The sequence below is a fragment of the Mauremys mutica genome, chromosome 10 (genome assembly GCF_020497125.1).
Source record: "Mauremys mutica isolate MM-2020 ecotype Southern chromosome 10, ASM2049712v1, whole genome shotgun sequence".
In the NCBI taxonomy this organism is placed as follows: Eukaryota; Metazoa; Chordata; order Testudines; family Geoemydidae; genus Mauremys; species Mauremys mutica.
In genome coordinates, this window is record NC_059081.1 from 67817832 (window position 1) to 67842429 (window position 24598).

Below are 24598 nucleotides of genomic sequence, written 5' to 3' on the forward strand. Positions count from 1 at the left end.
TGCATCGTTGCAGGTGCTGCAGAGCTCGCCCCGATGTGCAACCAGAACGTCAGATTCAAAGTGCCCAGACAGGAAAATGAATTCAAATTTTCGCGGGTCATTTCCTGTGTGGCTGGGCAGAGAATCCAAGCTCGGACTGCTGTCCAGAGCGTCAACAGAGTGGTGCAGTGTGGGATAGCTCCCGGAGCTACTAAGTTCGATTTGCATCCACACCTAGCCTAATTCGAGCTAGCCGTGTCGAATTTAGCGTTACTCCACCTGCCGGGGTGGAGTACCAAATTCGAACTAAAGAGCCCTCTAGTTCGAATTAAATGGCTTCCTGGTGTGGACGGTTGAGCGGTTAGTTCGAATTAACGCTGATAAATTCGAATTAAAGTCCTAGTGTAGACCAGGCCTAGGCAAATAGCTGCACGAGTTGATGTACCCCCTTAAAGACCTCTGTGTACCCCCAGGAGTACCTGCACCCCTGGTCCAGAACCACATCTGCTCATGGCTCACTGGTACATTGCAGGGGTGGGGAAGGGATGCTTGTTTTGAGACTAAACTGCAAAGATCCTTTTACTCAAGAACCAGGTTTTGCACAAATGTTGTTATTTTATACCAGGTCCTTTAATTGAAATTCAAAATATTTTTGACATTTTTAATTGAAATTGGGAAAATTTCTACCAGCTTTGGACCTTTTGAGAAAGACCCAGGATTTGTGTTAGGGCAGGTCTATGCTAGGAAGTTTTGCCAGCATAGTTGTCAGGTGGGAGTTTGCCACACAACATAGCGTTGCCTGCCAAAGCCTTAGCGAGTGGTGTAAGACGTTAGACCTGTTTGTTGCGGTGGTGGGTTGGTTTGGGGTTTTTTTGCTAGTAAAATTTGCATCTACAATTTGCTGGTAAAACCTGCCTAGCTGAGACTAGGCATTAGGATCCGAAGTCTGCTTTGCACGCAGGCAGTGCCAGTCCGGCCAACATTCTGGCTCTTAAATTGGCTCCAAACTCAGCCTGGGGCCCCGCAGCAGCTTTCCGGGGGGGGGCGAGCGGCCTTGCCTGTGTGATGCAGAAGCACGTGGGGGCTCGCAGCAGGCATAGGGCGGCGCGTGGCTCTGCAGTCACTGCACCGACTGTGGTAGTCGGCTGGTCCCCGCCCTTGGGGGACGTAGCTGGGTCTCTGCAGACGGCTCAGCCGCTCCCAGCATGCAGCTGCAACCCCACTTCCTGCGCGGCGCTTCCTAGGGCCGCCCCACGTGCATTTCTCTCTCTCGCCCCCCAAGTGCAGCAGCCGCCGCCGCCGGGATCGGGCCCGCCGCAGAGCATGGCTACGGGGCAGCAGCTGGGTAATGCCCCGCGCCGCGCGCCCCGGGGTTTTGCAGCGCCACCCCCCGGGGTTTTGCAGCGCCACCCCCCGGTTGCAGCTGCAGTGTCTGAGCCTTTCCTGCAGCAGCCTCCGGCCTGGGGGGGAGGGGGGGGGAGCTTTAACCCTTAGTGATCTGCGTGGGGCGCAGCGTGACTGGGCTCTGTGTGGGGGTTAAATCCGGGGCTGTATTGCATGGGCCGGACGTTGCAGTGCTCGGACCCGGAGCTGACGCTCGATCCAGCCAAAAGGGCTTTGAGATGCTGGTGCCCTAGGCCATGGAAAAAGGGGGGAGGGGGAGAAGAGCCCATGACGCTTCTGAGCAGGTGTTTGGAACAGGCTCTCAGAACATCCCTGGGCAGGTTGAAATGGGGCCTGTGAGCATTTTTTATGTTGGGCGTTAAAAATATTAGTTGGATTCTCCCACCTCAAAATCCCCCTCACCCAGCAAGGGTGCAGTGAAATCCTGTTTGAAATGTAAGAAACGACCAGCACAGGGGTTTGGGTTTGGGTTTGGGTTTGGGTTTGGTTGGGTTCCCTTTGCAATTGTCCAGGGTTTCCAAATCACAGTCATTTGCATCAGTGTCACATGACTGTAAAGCATGTGCAAAATGTTTCTAAATAGCATTTTAGATTTGGGAGCGTGACATTTCATAGCATCATAGACGATTAGGGTTGGAAGAGCCCTCAGGAGGTCATCTAGTAAGATGCACAGATATAAATAACTGCACAAAGTGCAAGGCAGGACCATGAATTAGCCCCATGCCATGACTGTTAACACGGCATTTAGGCCGTGTCCACACTAGCACTTATGTCGGCAAAACTTTTGTTGCTCAGGGGCTTTTTCACACCCCTGAGCAACACAAAGGCAGCGTAACATGGCTACACAAGTGCTCTTTCAGCAGGGCTGCTGTGAGCTTGTAAGTGTGGACATGGGCTTAGTTATTAGTTGGGGTGACGTCTGGAGCTGAGTAGAATCCAGCTCGCTCCGTAGCTGCGCTGGCTCAGCAGGGCTGATAGAATGAACAAGAGTTTTTTAAGAAGTTACTTGGCTGGAAGTATGAGCAGATGCAGCTATGAATACACAGAAGCTCCTTCAAAATAGTGAATAAAAAACTGCCTCCCCGCTCATTACTTGCACATTGATCTTCTGGGACCAGTGTCCTGACTTAGAAATGTTAAGAGCCCCAGCTTTGCAATCAGTTCTTTGGTGCTCTGGGGGTCTGCATGGGCTGATCCAAACCCTTGGTCAGGGCCTTGGTTAAGATCTTGTACTGGGCCTGCGTTTTCTATTCCTGACACCCATTTGCTGTGGCACTTGTTTAGGCAAGTAAACTTTCTTTTCCTCAGTTTACCCATTATAAAATGAAGATATACTGACAAGTGTGCGTGTTTAATGCTTGTAAAGCACTTTGAAATATAAAATCTGGTTAACTCGGAACAGCTCAGGACAATAGCAACTGCATCCATTCCTGCTCGGTCCAGAGAGTCTCTGACCCTGTAAACACCTCTGAGTAACTTTTTATGCACGAAGTTACTCAGAGGTAAATGTTTGCAAGTTCAGGGCTTAATGATATCAATCTGCTGGATCTGTGGGCTGTTGGTGCCATTAATCTGCACTGCTAAGATAATAGATAGGAATTTACAGATACCTTGTGCCACCTTTTGATAAAGCCATTCGTAGACACTGTTCTTCTTCCCTTGTAAAGTTTCCATTAGCTACTCCCAAGCCAAGTGAAATAAGCAAGCTGCTATTTTTGCAAATATCCAGGGCCTTATTTTTCAGAGTTGTGGACACTCAGTTTGAGCACAAAAAAAATTTGCAGTTGTATGTTGGTCTTGCAGGTGAAATTAGACTAATTTGAAATGCCAGGAGGCAACTATTGTGGTTATTTCAGCTACCTCCTGCATTACACAGGCCAGAAAACTTCAGCCGGGAATTATTCTTCCTTCCTGTGTAGGCGAACACCTTATGACTAGAGCTAAGCATGTGTTTTAGCAAAAATATTCTGACTGAGCTCTTCAAAGCCGTCAACATAATTTGCGTTCCTCCCCCCCATAATTATCATTAGTTTTAAAATGAATTCAAATCTCACCCCCAAAACCTCACCTAAACACTATTATAATAAACAATACCCAGCTCCTGTCTTTTCATCCATAGATCTCAAAGTGCTTTACGAAGGGGGTCAGTGTCATTATTCCTGTTTTACAGATGGGGAAACTGAGGCACAGACAGGCAAAATGAGTTGCCCAAGGTCATCCAGCAGGCCAGTGGCAGAGCTAGAAGTGTAGAACCTAGTGCCAGTTCAGTTCTCTTTCTACTAAGCCTCACAGCCTTCCAGGAGTATGGGCAAATGTTTAATGATACTGTTAGATTGTGCAGTTACTCAGCAAGGCAGCAGACCCTGTTGGCATTTGAACACGCAGATTGTCTACAGGAGTAATTTCTAGTTTTGATTTAAAAATTGTTTAGTGAGGTTAGTTGCATATTTGGCCTCAAATCTGTTACTTTATGCAATGTGGTAAAGGGGGGGGAAATCCACCTGTGTGTTACCAGAATGTTCCCTCTCTTCTCTTCTCTTCTCCTAGCTTTATTCAGCGTCTCAGACAAGACTGGCCTGGTAGAATTTGCAAAATGCCTCAACTCTCTTGGGTTGGGTTTGGTTGCCTCTGGAGGAACGGCAAACTGTCTTAGGGATGCTGGCCTGAACGTCAGGTAAGAGCTCTCCCTCTCTGTGTCAACGTTATTCACAACAAAAAATATATCAAACCATCTGAAAATGTTAAATCATTTGATTAGTTTGCTGTGATTTGAGGCGAAGATGGGGAGGGAACTATACCATTGAAGTGCAACAGAATTCAAGGTCTGGCTCCTTGGCTGGAAACAGATTGAGTCCAAAGACTGTTGATGAGGGAGTGTGTGTGGTGACTGATGGGGAAGTGAGGGTTCCTGCAATCCAGGTGTTTGCCCTGACCCAGTTCCTCTCCTGTGAGGCAATATGTTGTCTTAAAAAATCAGGCCTTAATGCTAGTCTCTGCTGGCAGCTGAAAACTGGTCTTTGCCCCTTCTTGGAGAGTAGGAAATGTTACAGGGTTTTATGGGCATTTGGAGATTATTTCTGTTCAAAACCACAAATTGTCTGTCTGAAAATGATGGCCCGGCTTTTCAAAAGTGGCAAATGATTTGGGGTGTCCTCAGTGTGTGACAGGCAGGAAAGCGTGCGCACTCCTCCACTGAAAAGGGAGGCACGCAGAGTCTGTAGCCAGTTCAGCCTGTGAGTTGAGGAAACGTTTTGATTCTGGGTCTCCGCACTCTACCGTTCAAAAGCAGTTTCAGTCAAATATAAATAGTTTCCAGTGTATTGATGGCAAATCCGTTAAAGCGCTCGGCTTGACTGGCTGTTGGTCATTTGCGAAGAGGGTGAACGTGGCAAGAGAAGCTGTGGTGGGGTCTCCATTAATTTATGCTTCCTCCAAAATTCCGCTGAGGTTGTGTTTCTGGTCCCTCTCTCTAGAGGTGACAGCACTTAGGGATGGTCACGTTAGTCTCATTCCCTCCCCAATTTACACTTCCTTCTCATTATAAACAGTCACAAGATGAAGGAAATGAAAAGCAAATCCATAATTTCTTAATGTATTAGCTATGGCTAACTATGAAGAACAGTGAACAATATAACAGCAGTGGGATTAAAGCCACATTTTCCAGGAGGAATGGTGCTGATACCTTGAACGTCTGCCTGAGAGCGGAATAATTATACTGTATCTGAAATGCTGGATCTTTAAAATGATTGTGCCAGCTTTCCCATATAATGTTCCTTCTAAGATTGATCTCACAGCTCATTTGTACAAGTTCTTATTGAGTTATCTAGTCCATATCTTCCAGGATAAAATAGTTTAAGACAGAGGTAATGTTGGGTTTTTTTGTAGGTCACGTTGACTTGGCTGGTTATTTCAGTATAAAAGCCCATTCACAAAATAACTGTGCAGGTCAGGTTAATTTGATTAAAAAATACATGCTTTGTTTCCATTCATGGGAAAAGCAGCTGATGCCCATTAGATACATTTATTTATTTTGGGAACTCCTGCTGTGCTGTTCAGGGCAGATATGGAAACCAGTGTCCTTCTTTTATGCTGTGTTGGATGTAGGTTTTACATAAAAAACAGCTCTATGCCTTGTTAAGTGTAGGAAATCAGTTAAATTGTGGAAGAGAGTTAAGCATTCCTAGCATGTTTCTGCTAACAACGGTTACTCGCAGGGCCATTTTGCTAGCTAGTGTCAGAGAGATGCCAGACTTAATGGAACCATAAACCATACCAACCTTAACGGAGAATAGTTTCCGTGACTCCCTGTCCTGAAACGTCTACCAGCCCTTCACAACAAGGATGCAATACTGGAAGAAACTGAGTTGTGTGATACACTAACAACCCATTTATCATGCCTTCCATATGCTCCAGCCTTGTGAACATACAGGGCCCTGCCACTTCCGAGAATCGTGCTCTCTCTTCAGTAGTGATTGGAGACAGAGAAGTCGTGATTTTCATCCACGCAAAGCTGCAAAGTCTTATTTTTGGCCTTCCTAATCTTGGGCGTCCCTTGAAAGTTTGGAGGTTTTTAGGGTCTGAACCTCTTCCCATTGCAGCCAGTGTTAAAATTCACATTGACTTAAATAGCACCCGATTGGGCCATGAATGAGAATATGGAGCCTGCGGAACCACTCAGTCTGTCAAGTGCTGAGCAGTCATTTCAATGTTTTGTTTCCCCCTTGAGCAGAGATGTGTCCGATCTGACCGGATTTCCTGAAATGTTAGGGGGACGTGTGAAAACCCTGCACCCCGCAGTCCATGCTGGTAAGTTATTGCCAGTGTCCTACCATTTTGAAATGGAAATCAAGGGGGCTTGCTGGATGGCCCTTCAGGGGTTTGGGTGAAAGAATTGGGGAATGAGGACCAATGAAGCTGCAGGTCACGCAGTTGTAACCCACACGCAATCAACAGGAGTGCATCGTTCTCTGGCTGTTAAAATGTGTGGCACACTGACCAGCACCCTTTCGTCAGACTAGTGCCTTCCCTCCAGGATGCTGGAGACTGAGTCGTCACCTCTCATCACTCTAGCAACAAGGTAGGAGGCATTGTTCACTCAGTAGGAGACATGCCAGGAGGCTCTTGCATGTGCAGTGGCCGCCCTCTCTGTTGATGTTTGACCACAATGAACGGCTCGTCATCCTGGGTGTAGCACGTATCTACAGGAAGAATACTTCAGCCTGGTTTCAGCTGCGAGCAGAGCGGCTCAGCTCTGACAGTACTCGAGAGTTGTGACATGCAGCGATCTTACTGCAATGCAATGTGGCCTGCCTTGGGCTTCCCTTGCAAACTCCTGGCAGACTGAAATTTAAACCTGTTCCAGCAGGTGCAGCTCCACTGAACTTGGCCTGTAGATGAATTTGGCCTGCAGAATGGGGCCCCATGGCAGCTTCGGCTTTGGTGGGTGATACCTGCACTTTGTAAGCTTCACTGGCTCCCTTTTCATTGAGGTGATTCAAGCTCTTACTTTTGGAAGAACTGCAGTTATTTGGCCAGTCCACCCAATGAGCCATCTCGTGCTTCATCTCCTGTTGCAGCACTTGAGATCCATAGGGTTGGACCTATTGGCCATCTCATTTCATACTCTTGAGAGGACTGGAAAAGTAGGGTCTCTTCAGGGGACATTCAGCTCTGGATTCCTCTCTCATTTACTGTACGCCAGCCTGTCGGGTCTCTCATTCTGCTCAAGGCTCCACTTTGTTTTGTTTCATGGGGTTTATGTATTGTTGGGTGGCAGGTCACAGGTGGCTTTTTCCTCCTTACCTATGCCCCAAAGCCTTCGGTTACCGTTCCCACGTTTTAAGATAAGCAGCTGGCTGCTCATTAAGTGCAGTTGTTTTGGGGCTTTGTGTTCAGCACTTGGAGTTCCCCCGGGATTTAGTGCTGGAAAATCTATTAGAAAATCTATTAGAGTGAAAGTTGAGCAGCCAGAAAGCCAATACAATGGGATTTTTGCTGCTGCTGTTGTAACTTAAACATAATAAGAATGTGTTTATGGAATAAAATCTCAGAGAGAGCATGTACTCTGAAGAAAGAGGCTGAGAAAGTTTTAATTATCCTTTGTTAAAAAACCTACTGTTTTTGTAATTAGGAATCTTGGCTCGTAATATTCCAGAAGATGGAGCTGATATGGACAAACAGGGGTTCAGCCTTGTAAGGTAAATGTCTGAATACGCGGCGCAGCTAACCAGTAATCATGAGAAAAAGTTTAGAGACCAATCAGGGAATGCCAGTGAGTGGGAATGGAAGGGATCGCAGCTCCATCCCCAAAGAGGAAAAGGCACATCTGTGTTCTTGTTCCTTTTCCCTGTTGGAATCACTGGGTACGTGGATTTTATTGGTTAGTTTGTTGCAGATCTGTCTTTCTGGCTAGAACTATAGCAAAAAGGGCTCAAGGGGGTTGATCTGACCATTTTATTTTTGATTTTGAAATGTTTGCTTAATAAACATACACTTTGAGATTTGCACAGAGCTGTTTGAATTTCAACACACAGATAGATGGATTAAACATAAGAATTGGGATGGGCCCCTACAAAGATTGTTGGGCTAGATTATAGACAGCAAATAGCTCTTTTCCAGAGTCAACATGAAAGAGCAGATGGGATCCCAAGAGGTCAAAACACTAAGCAACATAGATCCCTTCTATTCATCTTGCTCTGTATCTGCATTAGTTTATCAGCATACTCGCCTGGGGGATTGGTTACCTCAGAGTAATGATCAACTTTCACTGGCAGACATAAGTAACCGCTACGTCTCTTGTAGTGCATTCAGTTTAAAAACGAGTGGCTGAATTATATATTATTGAGAGATTGATCCGCATGAAAGGAGGTGGAATTGAGCTGTGATAAATAGTCTGCACAGATCCGTCTTGGGCTGGATTTGAAAGCCTAGGACAGGGGTAGTCAATTATTTTTTTCTGTCAAGCTATAGTCCAGGTTCAGAATCCAGAGAAACATTTTCACACCGCAGTAATTATAATAAGTAAATAAAAAGATCTCGCAGTCTGTTCAAACGTGTCTGGTGGTCCAGTCTTGGCTTGCAGTCCATCTATTGACTACCCCGGCCTAGGGTGTAAAAATGTAGGAATCAACATAGATAGTTCAGTGAAGATCCCAGCTCAAGGCACACAGGATGTTAGAAAAGGCCTGGCTAAATTCAGAAGGGAATAAAGTGTCCTCATTGCTCTGTATTCCAGTAGAAAATGATTTACCTTCACTATATTTAATTTTGATTAACTGACTTAAAAGATATGGGACTTCATCCTCGGCTGGTGTGATTTGCATGGCTCCATTGAAGTCAGGATGGTGAATGCAATGGCTTACCGTTTTGACTTGCATAGATACAGGTGTTAGCAGCCACAAAGTCACTGGGTGAGGGTGCGGCTCTTCACGAAGACCTGAAAAAATGCAGTGATGGGTAGTAAAGGTGATTAGAAATATGGTGAGGCCCAAATGAATGGGACATGGCAAAATAGGACTGTCTGTAAGATGAAAGGCTTGTGAAGGCCATATCGAAAATGTTTAGCCCAGGGTAGTTAATCATCGGAACAGTTTAGCAAGTGGATTCTCCCTCACTGGAAATTTTTAAATCCAGAATGGATGGTTGTCCTAAAAAAGATGCTGTAGTTCAAGCAGAGCTTGAACCGGGAATTAATACAGGGAGGTCTTATTGGCTGGGTTATGCGAGAGGTCCAACTAGATGATCACAATGGTCCCTTCTGGCCTTAGAATGTATGAATCAATGAGTTTTAGCAATCCCCACTTCCTTAGGAGAGGCACAGATCTGAGTTTAGGATTTTGCGCTGGTCTCACGTCAGAAATGAGGACATGAGGAAAGAACAGTGACTACTGTGGGAATAGCTAAGCCTGACTTGATTACCCTACTTCTTGACGAGTAACCCAGGCTTTTCTGCATCACTTTCCAGAGTTGTGGTTTGTAACCTGTACCCCTTTGTGAAGACTGTGTCTTCCCCAAACGTCACTGTGCAGGAGGCGGTTGAAAACATAGACATCGGTAAGTCCATGGGAAACTGAGAGAACAAACCTTTCACTGAGGGCTGACGTGATAGCTAGGGGAAAAGTGATAGCTGATGAAAGGCATTGATCTCTGGTCTGTTAGCGACCTCTGTCCCTCTTCCTGGGAGACTTCATGCATCCATAAAAGTCTGCAGTGCTGATAATGATATTGTCACTCTGAGCCCTTTTTTGGTTGATCTGTACTACCGTGTTAACACAGTTCGTTCAGGTGGTTGTGACCACTTGGCAAAACATTTATGGCAATTTCCAGTCGAGGAAGGGTGAGTGTAGACCAAGCTTGGGTGGCAGAGTGAAATGAGGATGCCCTTCAGGAATAGAATAATGAAAGTTACAGTAACAGATTCATTCTAACTGACTGGAGAGCTGCACTGCTCAGCTGGTGGAATAGTGCAGTCTGTCTTACAGAAGCACCGTGTGTACATGCAGGGGCTTTGTTTAGAAGAGGCAAGTTGGGCAGACTCTCTTGCAGTGTGGAGAGCAGGTTAAGTGTCTTCCTGCAGCACATGGCAATGCAATGAGAAATAGATGCTTTGGGGAAGAAAAGCTAAACAATTAAAAGCATCAGGAGGATCACCATTGTAAGGAGCAGTTACAAATGCAGGGGCTTGTCTTTGTGCGCCATTTACTCCCTTGTGAAATTGGGTAGGACCCTTGATTTGGTGCCATCTAGGGAGGGCTTGCAAATGTGGATTTCTCTCTGATACGTAGCTTTGCTCCTCATGTCAGTTACTAACCTAACAGGACAGCATCCCTGTTCAGCGTGTCATGAAGAGAAAGCTTCTGAATGATGTCCTGTCTCTGGTATCTGCTCACCAGGTCTCTTGCAAGGACCAGGCATCTTATGCGATCAAAGATATTTTAATAGCTGTGTGTGATTGGGTTTAAGAGGGAAAGGTGATCTGAGAGCTTACATACAGGACCATTAATATTTGCAAAGGGCTTTGAGATCCTCAGATGTCAGGCACCATAGAATATTAATAAAGAAGGGAACCGTGATACCTTAGCTCTAGGTCAGAGGGCATCAACCTTATGCTGAGATGTGAGTTTCCAAGTATTTTGGATATGGAAGAGAAATGTTACACACTTCTGGGTTTCTTTTTTTGAAGGAGGAGTAGCCCTGCTACGTGCTGCTGCGAAGAACCATGCTCGTGTGACAATCGTGTGTGACCCTGCAGATTATACCTCTGTGGCTGAAGAGATGAAGGCATCGAGTAGTCAAGACACCTCCTTGGAAACCAGATGTCAGCTGGCCCTGAAGGTCCGTCCTCTTCTTTAGAACAAAATTGTGCTCCCTTTGGAGAGCGTGTCCTAGAAACCAAACGGTCTTGCCTGTTTTGTCCTCAGGCTTTCACTCACACTGCTCAGTATGATGGCGCGATCTCCGATTACTTCAGGAAGGAGTATAGCAAGGGGGTAGCCCAGCTTCCGCTGCGTTATGGCATGAACCCCCACCAGACCCCTGCGCAGCTCTATACACTGAGGCCTAAGCTTCCTCTGACTGGTAAGACAGCAGGATTGCCTGAGCTACTGCAGCAGAGTCCACCCTGTGGCCCTCCAGGGTGACTGCTGGGAAAATGCATATTTGATTCTGAATTCGGGAATGCCTCCCTGAGCCGTGCTCTGTGACTTTAAAAGGGAAGGGTTTGGATCAGCCCTTCTTCTGCCAAGAGGGGGCGCCACCTCCCAGCACACCCTATGCAGCCCCAGGACAAGTTGTGCAACAGTATGAGGCTGGAATGTGCTGTGCAGCTGTTATCCCTTGGTCAGTAGCTCCCCCAGCCTGCTGTATTGCGGGGGAGTAGGCCGAACGCAGTTCTGGTTGCTTGCTCCCCTGCAAGGCTATAGGAAGCCCAGGGAGAGTAAGATTGGTGCTTGATTAGTCTTGCCTGATCCTAGGGCAATATATGTATTTCCCTAGGGTCAGGCAGAACCAGTCAAGTGCCTAACTTGTTCTTTAGAATTTTTTGTTCCTTTACTTTCCTAACTAAGGGTTTCTGTTTTATGCTTTTCCAGCTAGTTTCCTGCAGCAGTTTCCTTTCCCTATCCCCATGATAGTGGAACATACATAACACAATTAGGAACAAAATAAATCCAGCAATGGATTGCTAGGCCTGTTACTAGGTGGAGATGGCAAAATTGTTAATGCTGCAACAAAGGCAAAAGTGTTTGATAAATATTTCTGTTCTGTTTTTTTTAAAAGAAGCAGGATGATGTGCTGGTATCCTATGAGGATGACAAAGTACTTTCCAGCCTGGCACCTCGGTTCTAGAAAGATTTGTTTCCCTTACAGTAGCAGGCTTGTTTTGTGGCATGATGTTTGCCTGGGATTGAAGTGTCTTGCAGTTGCTTAGTTCGAATGCCACACAGCAAAAGTCTCTAGTAAAGAGTTGGTTGTTGAGTAGGAAGCACTTTGCAATTAAACGAATGAACAGAGTGAGAGACAGTAGCTGTCATGAGGAAAATCGGTATCTACAGTCTATTTCTGCGAGATTTACTGTAATTTCATATTAAAGGGTAGATCCTTAACTGGTGTAAATCTATGCAGTTCCTTTTAAGCCAGTGTATAAGGACTGAGTTGCAACAGCTTATTTTGTCCTAATTTATTACTAAAATCCAGGAAGAAAAATCTTTTACTGTTTCTTAAAACGTTCTCCTTCATCTTCTTCTCCTTATTTAGCATCCTTTCGACATCTGTGGCTCTAAAATTTCACCAATCGGTTACTTTCACTTGTTTTTCTAGCTGATACTTTAATATAGACAGGGCTTCTGTTTCATGCTTCTCCAGATAGTTTTCTGCTGTTTTCCCTTTTCTTATCCTCATGATATCAAAATGACTCTCAAATATGGTGGGGATAGCTCCTTTTTCTGGTCTCATAATAGTGTTTGCCATGTCACTGTTCAGAAGTTCTGGCTTTCATGCCTCACATGTAGGCAGTATGCTAGTAAGAAATGGTCTAAATGATTCAGATTTCCTTGTAGTTTTAATTAAAGAACCTCATAAGAGACTCAGACAGGAGTTGGAAGCTGATTTGTTAGCAAGTCTACATTGCATGTCAGCAGAACGATATTGGTTTCAGGTGTCCCAGTCTCCTTCAGGAATACAAGAACAATTCCCCCCCCCTCGTCATCTCCCCCCACCCCCCCCCCACCCCCCGTCCAGTGTCCAGACACACAAATGCAGGTGGTTCTCTGTGTTTATAGTTCTGTGTGTGCAGATGCCATGGTAGTATTAAAATACGTAGGGATTATTTCACATTTGGGGTGCTGTGAGAGATTGTGCTCTTCTTCTGGTTTAGCATTTCTGATTAAAGGTCCGGATTAAGTGCTTTGCTGAAAAGCATTTGCTTAACTTCATCCCTGTGTGTAGTCCTGCTGAAGTCAATTGGACAGCACATGTGTTTAAAGTTAGGCACGTGGTTAAGTATCTTGCTGAATCAGGGCCATATCCACTTAGTTTAAAAAAAAAAAAAAACACCTTGGGTTTCTGAGAAGACTCACCACAGAGAGAGCAAAACTGTACATATTTGAATAAAGTATTCCCATGTTCTTTAACTACTTCTATTACAATGTCCTCTTTAGAGATTAGGGCTCCACACTGCTAGACTGTATATAGACAGGAAGAGACAGTTTGTGCCCAAAGTAGACACGGGAGACTAATGGGTGGGAGAAGAAAGTGCTATTATTCCTATTTTACAGGTGGGGAAACTGAGGCACAGGGCTACTCAGTTCCTAAATGCCTGAAGATCTGGCTCCTAACTCCCATTGGAATGGGAGTTTGAAATCAGTGGGAGTTGGATGCCGAAGTGCCTTTGAGGATCAGGGCCTAAGTGGCTTGTCCAAAGTCACACAGGTAGCCTGTGGCAGAGACAGAAACTGCACCTGGTTTTCCCGAGTCACAGTGCAGTGAGTAAACTGCAAGACTGTCCTTCCTCTGTGGGTGTCCTGTAGAATCTTGGCCTTGTGTTTGGGCTCCACTCTGTGCACTCCATGCTATACAATGTCCAAAGCAGCTGGGCAGAAAACAGCTCATTCTTTCCCTACGTGCTCGGTGTGTTTAAAAGAAAACAGCTTGTATAATTTTTGGTTCTAAGCAGTAGCAGTTTAAATTTAAAATAACTTATACTCAGTGTTCAGGCTCCTTAGAGAGAGGGGCCTTCGCCCTTTAATGTGCATTTATGATCTGTGTGCAGTTCTCAATGGATCCCCTGGGTTCATCAACCTGTGCGACGCTCTGAATGCCTGGCAGCTGGTGAAAGAACTCAAGCAGGCTTTAGATATTCCTGCAGCAGCCTCGTTCAAACACGTCAGTCCTGCAGGTAAGAGGGGGATCTTATTGATATTCGTCTTATGGAAGAAATACCGGCACTCTGTTCTTTGAATGCCACTGCAGTGTCCGTCCTCTTGCCTCTTAAAATGCCCCAGCAGCTTTGCTGATATGAAGGAGTTGGACCAGAATATAGTTCTCATTTTCTTCTTCCACCGTCTTTGCTCATTTTATCCACCAGGTGCTGCTGTTGGACTGCCACTCACGGTGGAAGAAGCTCAGGCCTGCATGGTGCATGATTTACACGCCACCCTGACGCCTTTGGCAACTGCATATGCACGAGCAAGAGGTGGGATGGCAAGTGAGAAAATAATCTGTGCAAAGAACTGAGAAGACCAATAGTACTTGTTCCTGAGCAACGTGCTGTGTTGTTCACAGGTTCTTCTCTTTGCAAGTTTATGGTGATATTTAGAAGATCCGAATAGCTCTTGTGTTTTTGTTTTTTCTCCAGAAGTGTCTAAATAACTCTGTTGATTAATGCGCAATCCATTCTCCTCTTGAGGGACCTAGATTCAAATCAGGATTGGCTCTCAGTCAAAGTGAGTTTAGCTAGTTCAACCAACTCCTGCTTGTTTTCACTTCAGAAATCTCTTTCCTGCTTTTGCTGGCAAAATCTGGACAACCAGAGAACTGGATTGGAAGCTCTCAGCCCTCAACTGTGGGTGGGGTACTGTTGAATCGTTCACAAATAAATCTTTTCTCCCAACCGTTCGTTTATATTTAAGTTTAAAGTATTGACAGAAACAAAAAAAGGAAGGCTAAAAAAAATGTTTGCCCCTTCTCAGTGGCTCAGATTTTACTCTTGATATTTTGATGTCATTCTGCTCATTCTCCCGTTGTCTATCATGTTCCAGGAAAAGCAGGTAGATAAAATCTCAGTTTCAAAAGGGAATAATTGACACACACCCAGTTTTGCTCCACCAATTTGTAGGTCACCTCTGATGGCCATTGTTCATGTAAAAGCACTACTACTCGATTGGCATTCTCTGTCACAATTCGAATGGCTAGGTTGTTGCGGGGTAACACTGAAGACCATTGACCTGACTGAATAGGAAACCTCCACAGTGTCATCTGCTGCGATTTGTCTCTGGTTTTAAATGAGCACCAATTCATTAAATATGAAATACAAAATGGCTATGATGTACATTTCTGACTCTGGTTTTGCTTAGAAAAGTCAGTATTATATAAAACGTTCATTACAGAAGCTTTGTAAGTGAGAATGTGGAGAAGGAAAATAGGTACCTTCAGAAATATTTTAAGATGGGTTTTGTGGCAGGGAGGCTGCCTTAGATTTTTTTTTTTCCTTCCTTGTGATTCTTAAGTGTCCCTTTCTTCTGCTTTGTGATGAAATTAGCAAACTCTGAGGAAAGAAACTGAGTCATGAATGGTTTGGTGGGGTGTAGGTGTGGGTTTGCTTATGTGCTGCGGTTGAATCACTTTTTAAACATTATTTTGCAGGTGCTGATCGGATGTCTTCATTTGGTGACTTCATCGCTCTCTCTGATATCTGTGACGTCCCGACTGCTAAAATCATTTCCAGAGAGGTTAGTAAAAGAACAGCAAGTTATTCTGCAGAGGTGAAGAGCTCTTGGTGAACTCATTGGTTGTAATGGCAATTCCATTCATACTTTTTTTTTTTTTAATTGGTCCATTTTTGTTTCTGTCCATTTTATTCATTTGTATTTATTGGTCCATTCCAATCATTTAATATCCAGGGTGCAGAATTTAAACCAGTCTTGATTATTTTTTCAAGCTGTGACTCATAAGTGGCAGCAAATGTGAAAACTGAACAATCAAACCACTAACTTCCAAGATGGATCATAACCTTCATTGGCCACTTAAGCAAGTCTCTAAACCCCTGATTGTATTGTAGTAATAGGTGATTCAGCAGCTCTGGTGGAACAGTAGGGAATTCCTAGTAGTCCCTACAAGTGCCTGCCTACTTCTTCCTGGGGAAAAAGGAGTGCATTTGTAGATTGCTGCCTACCCAGTAGACTGAGCCTACGAACCTATAGCACTCCTAATTCTGCTGGGTTCCCCTTTGCCCGTGTAACTGAGCATATCGCCTAAGTCACTAGAATAGATGACAATCCTGAATGCAAAATTAAATCAGACAACATTAATACTTAACCATACAGTGTTCATGTTTGTTGTAGGCTGAGCTTCATATCACTGAGCGCTATTTAAGAAGGGAAGAAAGCAGCGTATGAATGAAAAGGAAACGTATCACTTTATGGCCCTAAAATAAACCACTTCTGTCAGTTTTTAATTCTGTTTGGGCCTATGCGGTTCCATTCTGTCACTATTTGTGTCCTCAAAGTATCCAAGAGTTTGAAATAATGAATGGGTTTGAAAGAGGAGTTTCTTTGTCTGTCTCTGACCAGTCAGAGCTTGGGTCCAAAAGGTGCTGCTCCATATACGCATACCACTTCTGTTGTGTAGGCAAGTGTTAGTTGTTTTTAGAAAAGAAAACCTGCCATCATCAAAAAAGCGTCTCTTCTGAACCCAGTTAGACAAATACATTCACAAAGGTACCAGGACTTTTATTGATCACCCTGAATTTCAGAGATGCTCAAAGTAAAGAGAACGTAATACAAACCTGCCTTCTATATAGTAGGTAATGTATTTCCAGTATGCCATTACAAGAAACCTGTCTCGAATAGATACAGGAATGAATTCACCCATAGGAAATGTGTAGGAGGTGTGTTTCCATTGACTTCACTGCGGAAAAACACATGCTCCTGTAGGCATTGTGGCACCCATCCATATGGTTGAAACCTGCAAACACATAGCATGTGAGTATCCTGTTGTCCTTAAATGGATTATGCTCATTTGTAATGCTACTTGCACTTGTGCGTGTTTGCAGGGTGGAGCCCTCATCCAAATTCTATTGAAGTCCATAGTCTCTTGTTGGCTTCAGACCAGGCCTCTAATACGTTTCTAATGACAGTATCTAAAATGGCATATTAGTGTTGTTCTTTCCCCTCAGGGGCTAATGCTGTGTGTATGTGTGTGTTGCAGGTGTCTGATGGTATAGTGGCCCCAGGCTATGAGGAGGAAGCTCTCAAAATCCTCTCCAGAAAGAAAAATGGGAGTTACTGTATCCTCCAGGTGGGTGTGCTACATGTTTCATGTTATTTGTGGTCTAAGTGTAGACTTCTCTGCCCACCCAAAGCTCCATCTTCATTATAAGCTGCTTTTCTGTGGCCTTCTCTCCATACTACTTGGAAATATTGTTTCTACCAATCAGAGTTCACAGCGCTAGAACTACACACACATAAGGCCTGAGCCAAAGCCCATTGAAGAGCATGTGAACGTTCCCATTCAGCTAATTGGGCTTTGATTCAGTTTGGGATTAGATTTCTAAAGGATCTAGAATTTCACAGAGTGGCATGTCCATGAAGATACAGTAAAGGCTTATATTAAACAGGTCATTTTTCATAATGTCTTCATTGATTTTGTTGTTGTTGTTGTAATGATACACACATTAGCAACAGTACTTTACAGAAATACAATTTCTGGACTGCTCTCCCCTTCGCTCCAACCTCCCTATCTGTTCCTAACATTTATAGATACCTCCCCTGCCATCTATGAAATTCTCCAGCTTTGTCATTAATCTTATAATTGAGACACCCATTTGGAGCAATTTGTTACATCAGCGCGCACAGCCTTTTAAAACAACAAAACAGATTCTGTATGATCTCAGGATCAATCTGTGGGTACAACCAAAGACAACAGCAAGCTCTTTTTTTAAAAAACACCATATTTGAATCGCATGTGATGAAGAATAATCACGTTGCAGCACAGTTTAGACGCCGTGGTAATGCATGATTCCATATTATGTTGATAGCAGTACTTGTCAAATATTTAACAAGACACTGCCAGATCATTCAAATTACCATCCCCATGCCCCCTGCTCACAAGTGCTGAGGAGTGTACACATGACTTTAAATTCTTCTGGTTTCATTGTAGATTCCATAGGAGATTTTATACTATAGCCAAAGGATCCATGTAGCTCTTATCCCAGTCCCTCTCTGAGAGGCTGACGCACACAGGAAAGACAAGAACTTAAGTAGCAGCACATAAAAAAATTCCAACTTTAGATGAGGGGCGGATTCAAGCATTACTGTCAGAGGAGCTCTAGAAGGTGGCTCAGGTGCTTCAGGCAAGCAGGAAAGAAATTACAGGCAGTCTTGAAGGCTGATTCCTCCCAAGTTACATCAGTTTTGCAAGGATGCAGTAGTAACCAGTAAATCTTTAATGCTTGAGAGAGACTATCACTGCTTGTCAACAGATTCCCTATAAAGGGACCTTATGCTTGGTGTTTGGCTTAATGTGAGAGTGAAGAGACAGCACACATTCCCCAAGTCCTGCTTCTGCTCCGCCATCTATGCCCCCTGTAAAGGTGGGGGAAGTCTGCAAAGATGGTTGCCCTCTTCCACTGCCACTTGGGAGGGGGCAGTTCTGTGCAGGGAAGGTCTTTTCTGCTTGTGGATCTTTGTGGGTCATAGTCTGGCCCTATGTGTCTAAACATCAAGTGTGCACACTCCTATCACATATGTTCTCCCTTAAAATGACACTTTGTTTTGGTGCTGAGAAGTTGGTGCTCCAGTTTGCTGGTACTACCTCTGTTTTGGCATCCCAGCCCCATTCCACTCATCTGTTTTGGATTATGTAAAAGATTTACATTGTTTTTTAAGGTAAACTGTTGCTGGAAGTCAGATTTGAAAGGGTCATTGCTGGACGTTGGATCCGAAGGGTTCAAAGAGCGTGAAGCACTACTTTCTATTTGTCTGCTTTTAGATGGAGCTTGATTACGAGCCAGATGAAAACGAGATTCGAACCCTTTTTGGGTTGCATCTCACGCAGAAGAGGAACAACGGCGTTATTGACCGGTCCCTGTTCAAGAACATTGTTAGCAAAAACAAAAATGTAAGTGTAAGAGAATTGGTGAGAAATGAGAGGACTGTTTGAGTGAATTGGTGGGCTCCAATCAGGAAAGGAAGTGAAATTCTATCATAAGAGACCCTAAAATGTTCAGGCAGACTTGTGTTTTCAGCAAAATGATGCACTGGGCCAAATCTACTCATGCAAGTAGAGCCATTGCCTTCGTTTTAGCTACTTGCCTGAGTAAGATGAGAAGGATCTAGCTCTATTGCTGATTATCAAGATTATAAATAGGACGTTCCTCTTTTAATTTCCACAGTTCTACACCAATATGGTAAGAAACCATTGTGGTCTTATTCGGAGTCACTGTTTAATAGTCTCATTTGTTTGCATTGTGTTGTATAAATTCCTAGATCTGTCTGTTCCATCCACAGATGGTTTACACATCACCAGTGGGCAGTTAGTTACATGTGTTTTACATTTGTCCTAATTTTTCACTGAAGTAGCAGACCTATATGAATGTAGAAATAGACAAATATATCATGGGGAGCTGAGAAACGTCATAAACGGGGAAACAGTTTAACAAATTAGTAGCAGAATGAGTGTAAAATAAAATTGTCAACAGCATTTCAAATAGGGTGACCAGACAGCAAGTGAAAAATTGGGATGAGGGGTGGGGAGGTAATGGGAGCCTGTGTAAGGAAAAGACCCAAAAATCGGGACTGTCCCTATAAAATCAGGACATCTGGTCAGCCTGATTTCAAACTATGGCCTTGATCTGGCAAATATGTTGGCACAAGCTTAGCTTTGTACATGTGAGTAGCGAATTCAACTGGACTGTTTACCAGTGTAAAGTTAAGCAAGTGCGTGAATGTTTTCAGAATTAGGGCCAGTCTTTGACTGTCAGTCACTTAGCTGTCAAGACCTGAGTTTAGGGTTGGTTTGGGCTACAAGAACTGATGACATTAGTAGATAATCAGATTGTTGGTCATTTTTAGTCATTTTGTTCTGGTATTATATAGCACATGCAGTGGTTTTTGGTTTGCAGATTTATAGCCCATTGCAGAACATTTTAAATCTCAGTTATTGAAGTGATACATTCATTATCGCTTTCTGTTGTTTCAGCTGCCCGAGTCTGCTATCCAAAATTTGACTGTGGCCACCATCGCTGTCAAGTACACCCAGTCCAATTCAGTTTGCTATGCTAAGAATGGGCAGGTAACCAAACAGGGCTGCTTATGGGGGAGTATACTAGTATCAGCCAAACTGGCCTATAGTACGTTTTGTCAGGCACCAGCTTTAAAATCATTTAGTGTACTGGAAGCTATTAAACAAGTATAGGCAAGCTGGCTTAGCCCAGGTCTACACTAGCGGGGTGTGTGTGCGGGGGTTCAACCTAAGATACGCAACTTCAGCTACGCGAATAGCATAGCTGAAGTCGGCGTATCTTAGGTCGACTTACCTGGCCGTGAGGATGGCAGCGAGTCGACTGCTGCCGCTTCCCCGTCGACTCTGCTTCCGCCTCTCGCGAGCTGGAGTTCTGGAATCGACGGGGAGCGCGATCGGGGATCGATTTTATCATGTCTACACTAGACGCGATAAATCAACCCCCGATAGATTGATCACTACCCGCCGATCCGGCGGGTATTGAAGACCTGCCCTTAGACACTGTTACGTGGAATAGTAGTTCAAGTTCTGTAGCTCTCAAGTGGCCGCCTGTGAAAGCAAAATCATGGCATCTTTTCACAACCAGGGAATGGATGGTGATTTAGAGACTAAGGGATCAAGCTTGCAAAGAATTAAACACTTGAATAATTTTGTTTGTGTTGTTAAATGTTTGCAGGATCAGGGCCTGAATCATTCTTTTTTTTTTCGAAATCTTCTGTCCAGGTTTTTATCAGGGGTCTTTTTGTTGGTGGGCATTCATTTGATAAAGGCCTTTTAAAGCATTAGCATGTGAGAATGGGTTTCACACCTGGTGTCTGACTGTTTAATTTAAAGGCAACCCACAAAGGATATATTTTAATTGCCTTATTTTGCTGCTTTGTGATGTATAAAGAAGGGCTTTTTGCAAGTAGATGAGGTTTTTATTCTGTTTGTCTTTTAACTGTGGAGTATCAGGAATGTCAAGTATTCCTTGATTTTGATGGAAGACTTACCTTGGGGGGTGGGCTTTCATGTGTGTTGTCAAAAGTTACACCATAAATGAACAGATGGGGTGTGAATTTTTAACAGAAACATTTGTTCCCAGGTTTCAGAGTGGTAGCCATGTTAGTCTGTATTAGCAAAAACAATGAGGAGTCCATGTGGCACCTTAGAGACTAACAAATTTATTTGGGCATAAGCTTTCAGAGTGGGTTTTAGGCCACGAAAGCTGATGCCCAAATAAATTTGTTAGTCTCTAAGATGCCACAAGTACTCCTCGTTCTATTTGCTCCCTGGTGTTCTTTAGGCATTGTATTTAAATGTTACCAAAGGCTTTTAAACAGACTGACTGAAATTCATTTCCCCTCTCAATTGCTTGCTGTTGTGATGTCATCGTTCCACTAACCCTGTGAGACAAAACCAGAATTTCTCACATTCTCTCCCCCACCCCCAACATATACACCTCTACCCCGATATAAATAACGCGACCCAATATAACGCGGCAAAGCAGCGCTTCGCGGGGGTGGGGCACAGGGCTGCGCACTTCGGTGGATCAAAGCAAGTAATGCGGTAAGATTTTTTTGGCTCCTGAGGACAGCATTCTATCTGGGTAGAGGTGTAGAAGCAAAATCAGGCACAATCCCAATTTATTTCCTTTGCATGTCACCTTTAAAGATACCTTGTTTAATCCATCCTCATTGTTATTCATCTGAATGCACCAGATTGTCATTGTCTAGAGTTAAAATGCACTCCTGCGTTACTTCACTGTATTTTCTGGTGTCATGTGCTACATAGCTCTGACAAGGCATTTGGCTGGAAAGTTGGCATTTTCTCTTCCTGAGGTCTCTATCTCTGAAAGCATTCATTCTGGTTGCCCCAGGACAAAGGTCTGATTAGCCTGAGTTCCTGTTCCTCTTCTGCGCACGCAGTACAACAGCAGCCCCATCAACCCCTGTTGCCTTTTTAGTGATGAGCTTAATGTGCTACTGCAGATGTTTCTGCAGTGGTTGGAGTAATGCATGTCCCATCTGTATGTGAAAAGGCCCTTGTGATGGATGAGAAGTGGGCTAGAATCATGTCTGTATAAGCAGAATTCCAGCTGGGTCATTGCCTTAGGTTTGCTTGATAATATGCTTATGCACATTCATGGGGAAATCTCTTAGCCAAATGTACATGTTTCTCGTCTTGATTTTTGTTATACATTCTGCCTTTATTTTAATGGAACGACTAAGATCTGATGGTTGGAAGCAGAAGCTACACAATTTCAGACTAGAAATAAGATACAATTCTTTTTACCAGTGAGGGTAACCAGTGGGTTCTCTAACACTTGCGGGCTTTAAATCAAAATTGAGTGACTTTCTAAAATACACTATTTCATGGGCTTGATGCGGGAATCACCTGGTAAAGTTCTGTGCCCATGTTATTCAGGAGGTCTATGAAATGCCCTCGGGGATTCTAAGGCCCGGTCTACACTGCGGGGGCAGGGGGAATCGATCTAAGATACGCAACTTCAGCTACGAGAATAGCGTAGCTGAAGTTGACATATCTTAGATCGAATTAAAATTACTACTTCGTATCCTCGCAGCATGCCGCGGCTCCCCCGTCGACTTTGCTTCTGCCTCTCGCCGAGCTGGAGCTCAGCAGTCGACGGGAGAGCGATCAGGGATCGATTTATTGCATCTATACTACACGCGATAAATCGATCCCTGATAGATCGATCACTACCCACCGATCCAGCGGGTAGTGTAGACGTACCCTAGGAGTTGACATCACCCTCCCTTATTTTTGAGGTACACGTAAAGGAGATCTTATGTCCCTGCATATGGCATTTCAATTAAGAAGTCACCTAGCTCAAGCGATTTCCTGTATGCAGTGCTGTCTGGAGATAACTGACTTGCTGATCACTCACCATGGCTTTAAGATCAGCTTTCTTCCCTGGAATATTCAGTGTTCACCTCCCCAAGTAGAAGCTGAGAAGGGAAACTTGATTGATAATTCATGACAAACTGTCTTAAGACATAGTCTAGGCATCTGATGTGTGCAGTCTCTGGACTACTGGCTCAATCCTACACAGTGCTGAGTGCTCCCAACTTCCATTCCTTTGATTCCCATGGGGTTGCCTTACCTACAACCCACCTCTTTCAGAGGAGCTTTTGTGTCTCAGTGACCCATGATTTCTTTCAATCAGATTGGTTTCTTTGGGATTGTATGTGGAACAGATGCTGCAAGCAGGGCAGGTTGCTAATTAGGTTTGGGGAGGATTGGGGTGGGAAGAAGCATTTGTGGAACTGTCACTTAATTTTCAGTAAACCAACCGTCACCAAGAATTGCAGGAAGGCCCTTCTCCCTTACTTTGGTCTGCTTTCCTACAATGGCAAAACCAACCATTATAATGCTGGGCAGCATGTTAGTTCGCACTCCTTAATGACATAGGAAAGAGAGGATGACTCAGTGGTTAGAGCACTGGGAGACCTAGGTTCATTTCCCTACTCCGCCACAGACTTTCTGTGTGACCCTGGGCAAGTCATTTAGCCTCAGCTCCCCCGTCTGTACAGTGGGGGTTAATAGCACTACCTCACAGGATCACTGTGAGGATTAAGACATTAAGATTGTAAAGCGCTCAGAGATCTACTGATGAAAAAGCATGATATGAGAGTTGGGTATTATCAGTATTACTAAATTAAAAATCGCAAACCCCCTTTCCATTCAGAGTATCTTAAAGATAAAAGAGGCCCACTTATCTTTTATTTTAAATATTGTAGACATTTTTCAGCTATCACGCTGCATTTTGTCCACTCCGGAATATATACTGCAATATTCTTTATAATATAAACTTTAAGAGGGTATTAAACTTCGCTCGTTACTCAGAATGAATCCAAGGCATGAAAATAGATCTCTTAATTTAGCCAGATGACATAGGTTGCCAGGGAAATAAAAAAGATAAAGCTCTGATGCTGAAACTGCATCAGCGGAGGTAGTTTTCTGTGGCCAGGTAGAACCCCACTGACTTCATCGGGGTTCTGTGTAGGTACAGGGCTTCTTCCGGGGGACCTGCAATCTCCGCCCAGCAACTGCAGTCCATTGTTCTGGGGCGGCTTCCCTCTTCTGTCCTTACCTCAGGGCCTCAGCCTGCAGGCCCTAGCAGCCAGCCAGGAGCGCTCTCTATCTCCCCCGGTCCCTGCTTGCAGCACTGAATTGTCCGAGGTCCTGGGACTTCTTCACCCTACTAGGAGCCTGGTCCCTTCCCCTCAGGTTCCAGTCAGCTTCTGAACTCTGCTCTGCCTGCGCCCATTCTTATATGGGCCTGGTAGGCCATGACTGGCTACTCCTCTCAGCCCCTTTCTAATTGGCTGCCTCCAGCACAGGTTCCCTAGGGCTGCTTTTAACCCCCTTTCTGCCAGTGAGGGGCAGCTGCCTCATCATAGCCAGTCACTCAGTTTCCCCATCTGTAAAAATGATCATACTTTATAAAGTGCTTTTGAGATACACTGATGAAAAGCACCATCAAAAAAAGCCGAGCACTTTTTTTATTTTATATCATGACATTAATAACATTGTAGGAGAACACTTCAACCTCCCTGGCCACACAATAGCAGATTTTAAGGTGGACATCCTACAGCAAAAAAACTTTAGGACCAGACTTCAAAGAGAAACTGCTGAGCTCCAGTTCATCTGCAAATTTAACACCATCAGTTTAGGACTAAACAAAGACTGTGAATGGCTTGCCAATTACAGAACCAGTTTCTCCTCCCTTGGTTTTCACACCTCAGCTGCTGGAACAGGG

At 44.4% G+C, this 24598-nt stretch overlaps 1 protein-coding gene across 1 annotated transcript in view; it reads left to right on the forward strand.

The window, feature by feature from the left end:
- The first annotated feature begins 1170 nt into the window (after positions 1-1170).
- Positions 1171-24598, forward strand: part of ATIC (5-aminoimidazole-4-carboxamide ribonucleotide formyltransferase/IMP cyclohydrolase) — a 31515-nt gene continuing 8087 nt past the window's right edge. The window contains exons 1-13 of the mRNA XM_045032719.1: positions 1171-1324; positions 3931-4057; positions 6113-6189; positions 7514-7580; positions 9347-9435; positions 10565-10716; positions 10803-10959; positions 13649-13774; positions 13964-14071; positions 15241-15326; positions 16804-16893; positions 18586-18714; positions 19795-19887. Coding sequence (XP_044888654.1) covers positions 1303-1324; positions 3931-4057; positions 6113-6189; positions 7514-7580; positions 9347-9435; positions 10565-10716; positions 10803-10959; positions 13649-13774; positions 13964-14071; positions 15241-15326; positions 16804-16893; positions 18586-18714; positions 19795-19887 — 1323 coding nt within the window. The 5' untranslated portion in view covers positions 1171-1302. The remainder of the gene's footprint in view (positions 1325-3930; positions 4058-6112; positions 6190-7513; positions 7581-9346; positions 9436-10564; positions 10717-10802; positions 10960-13648; positions 13775-13963; positions 14072-15240; positions 15327-16803; positions 16894-18585; positions 18715-19794; positions 19888-24598) is intronic.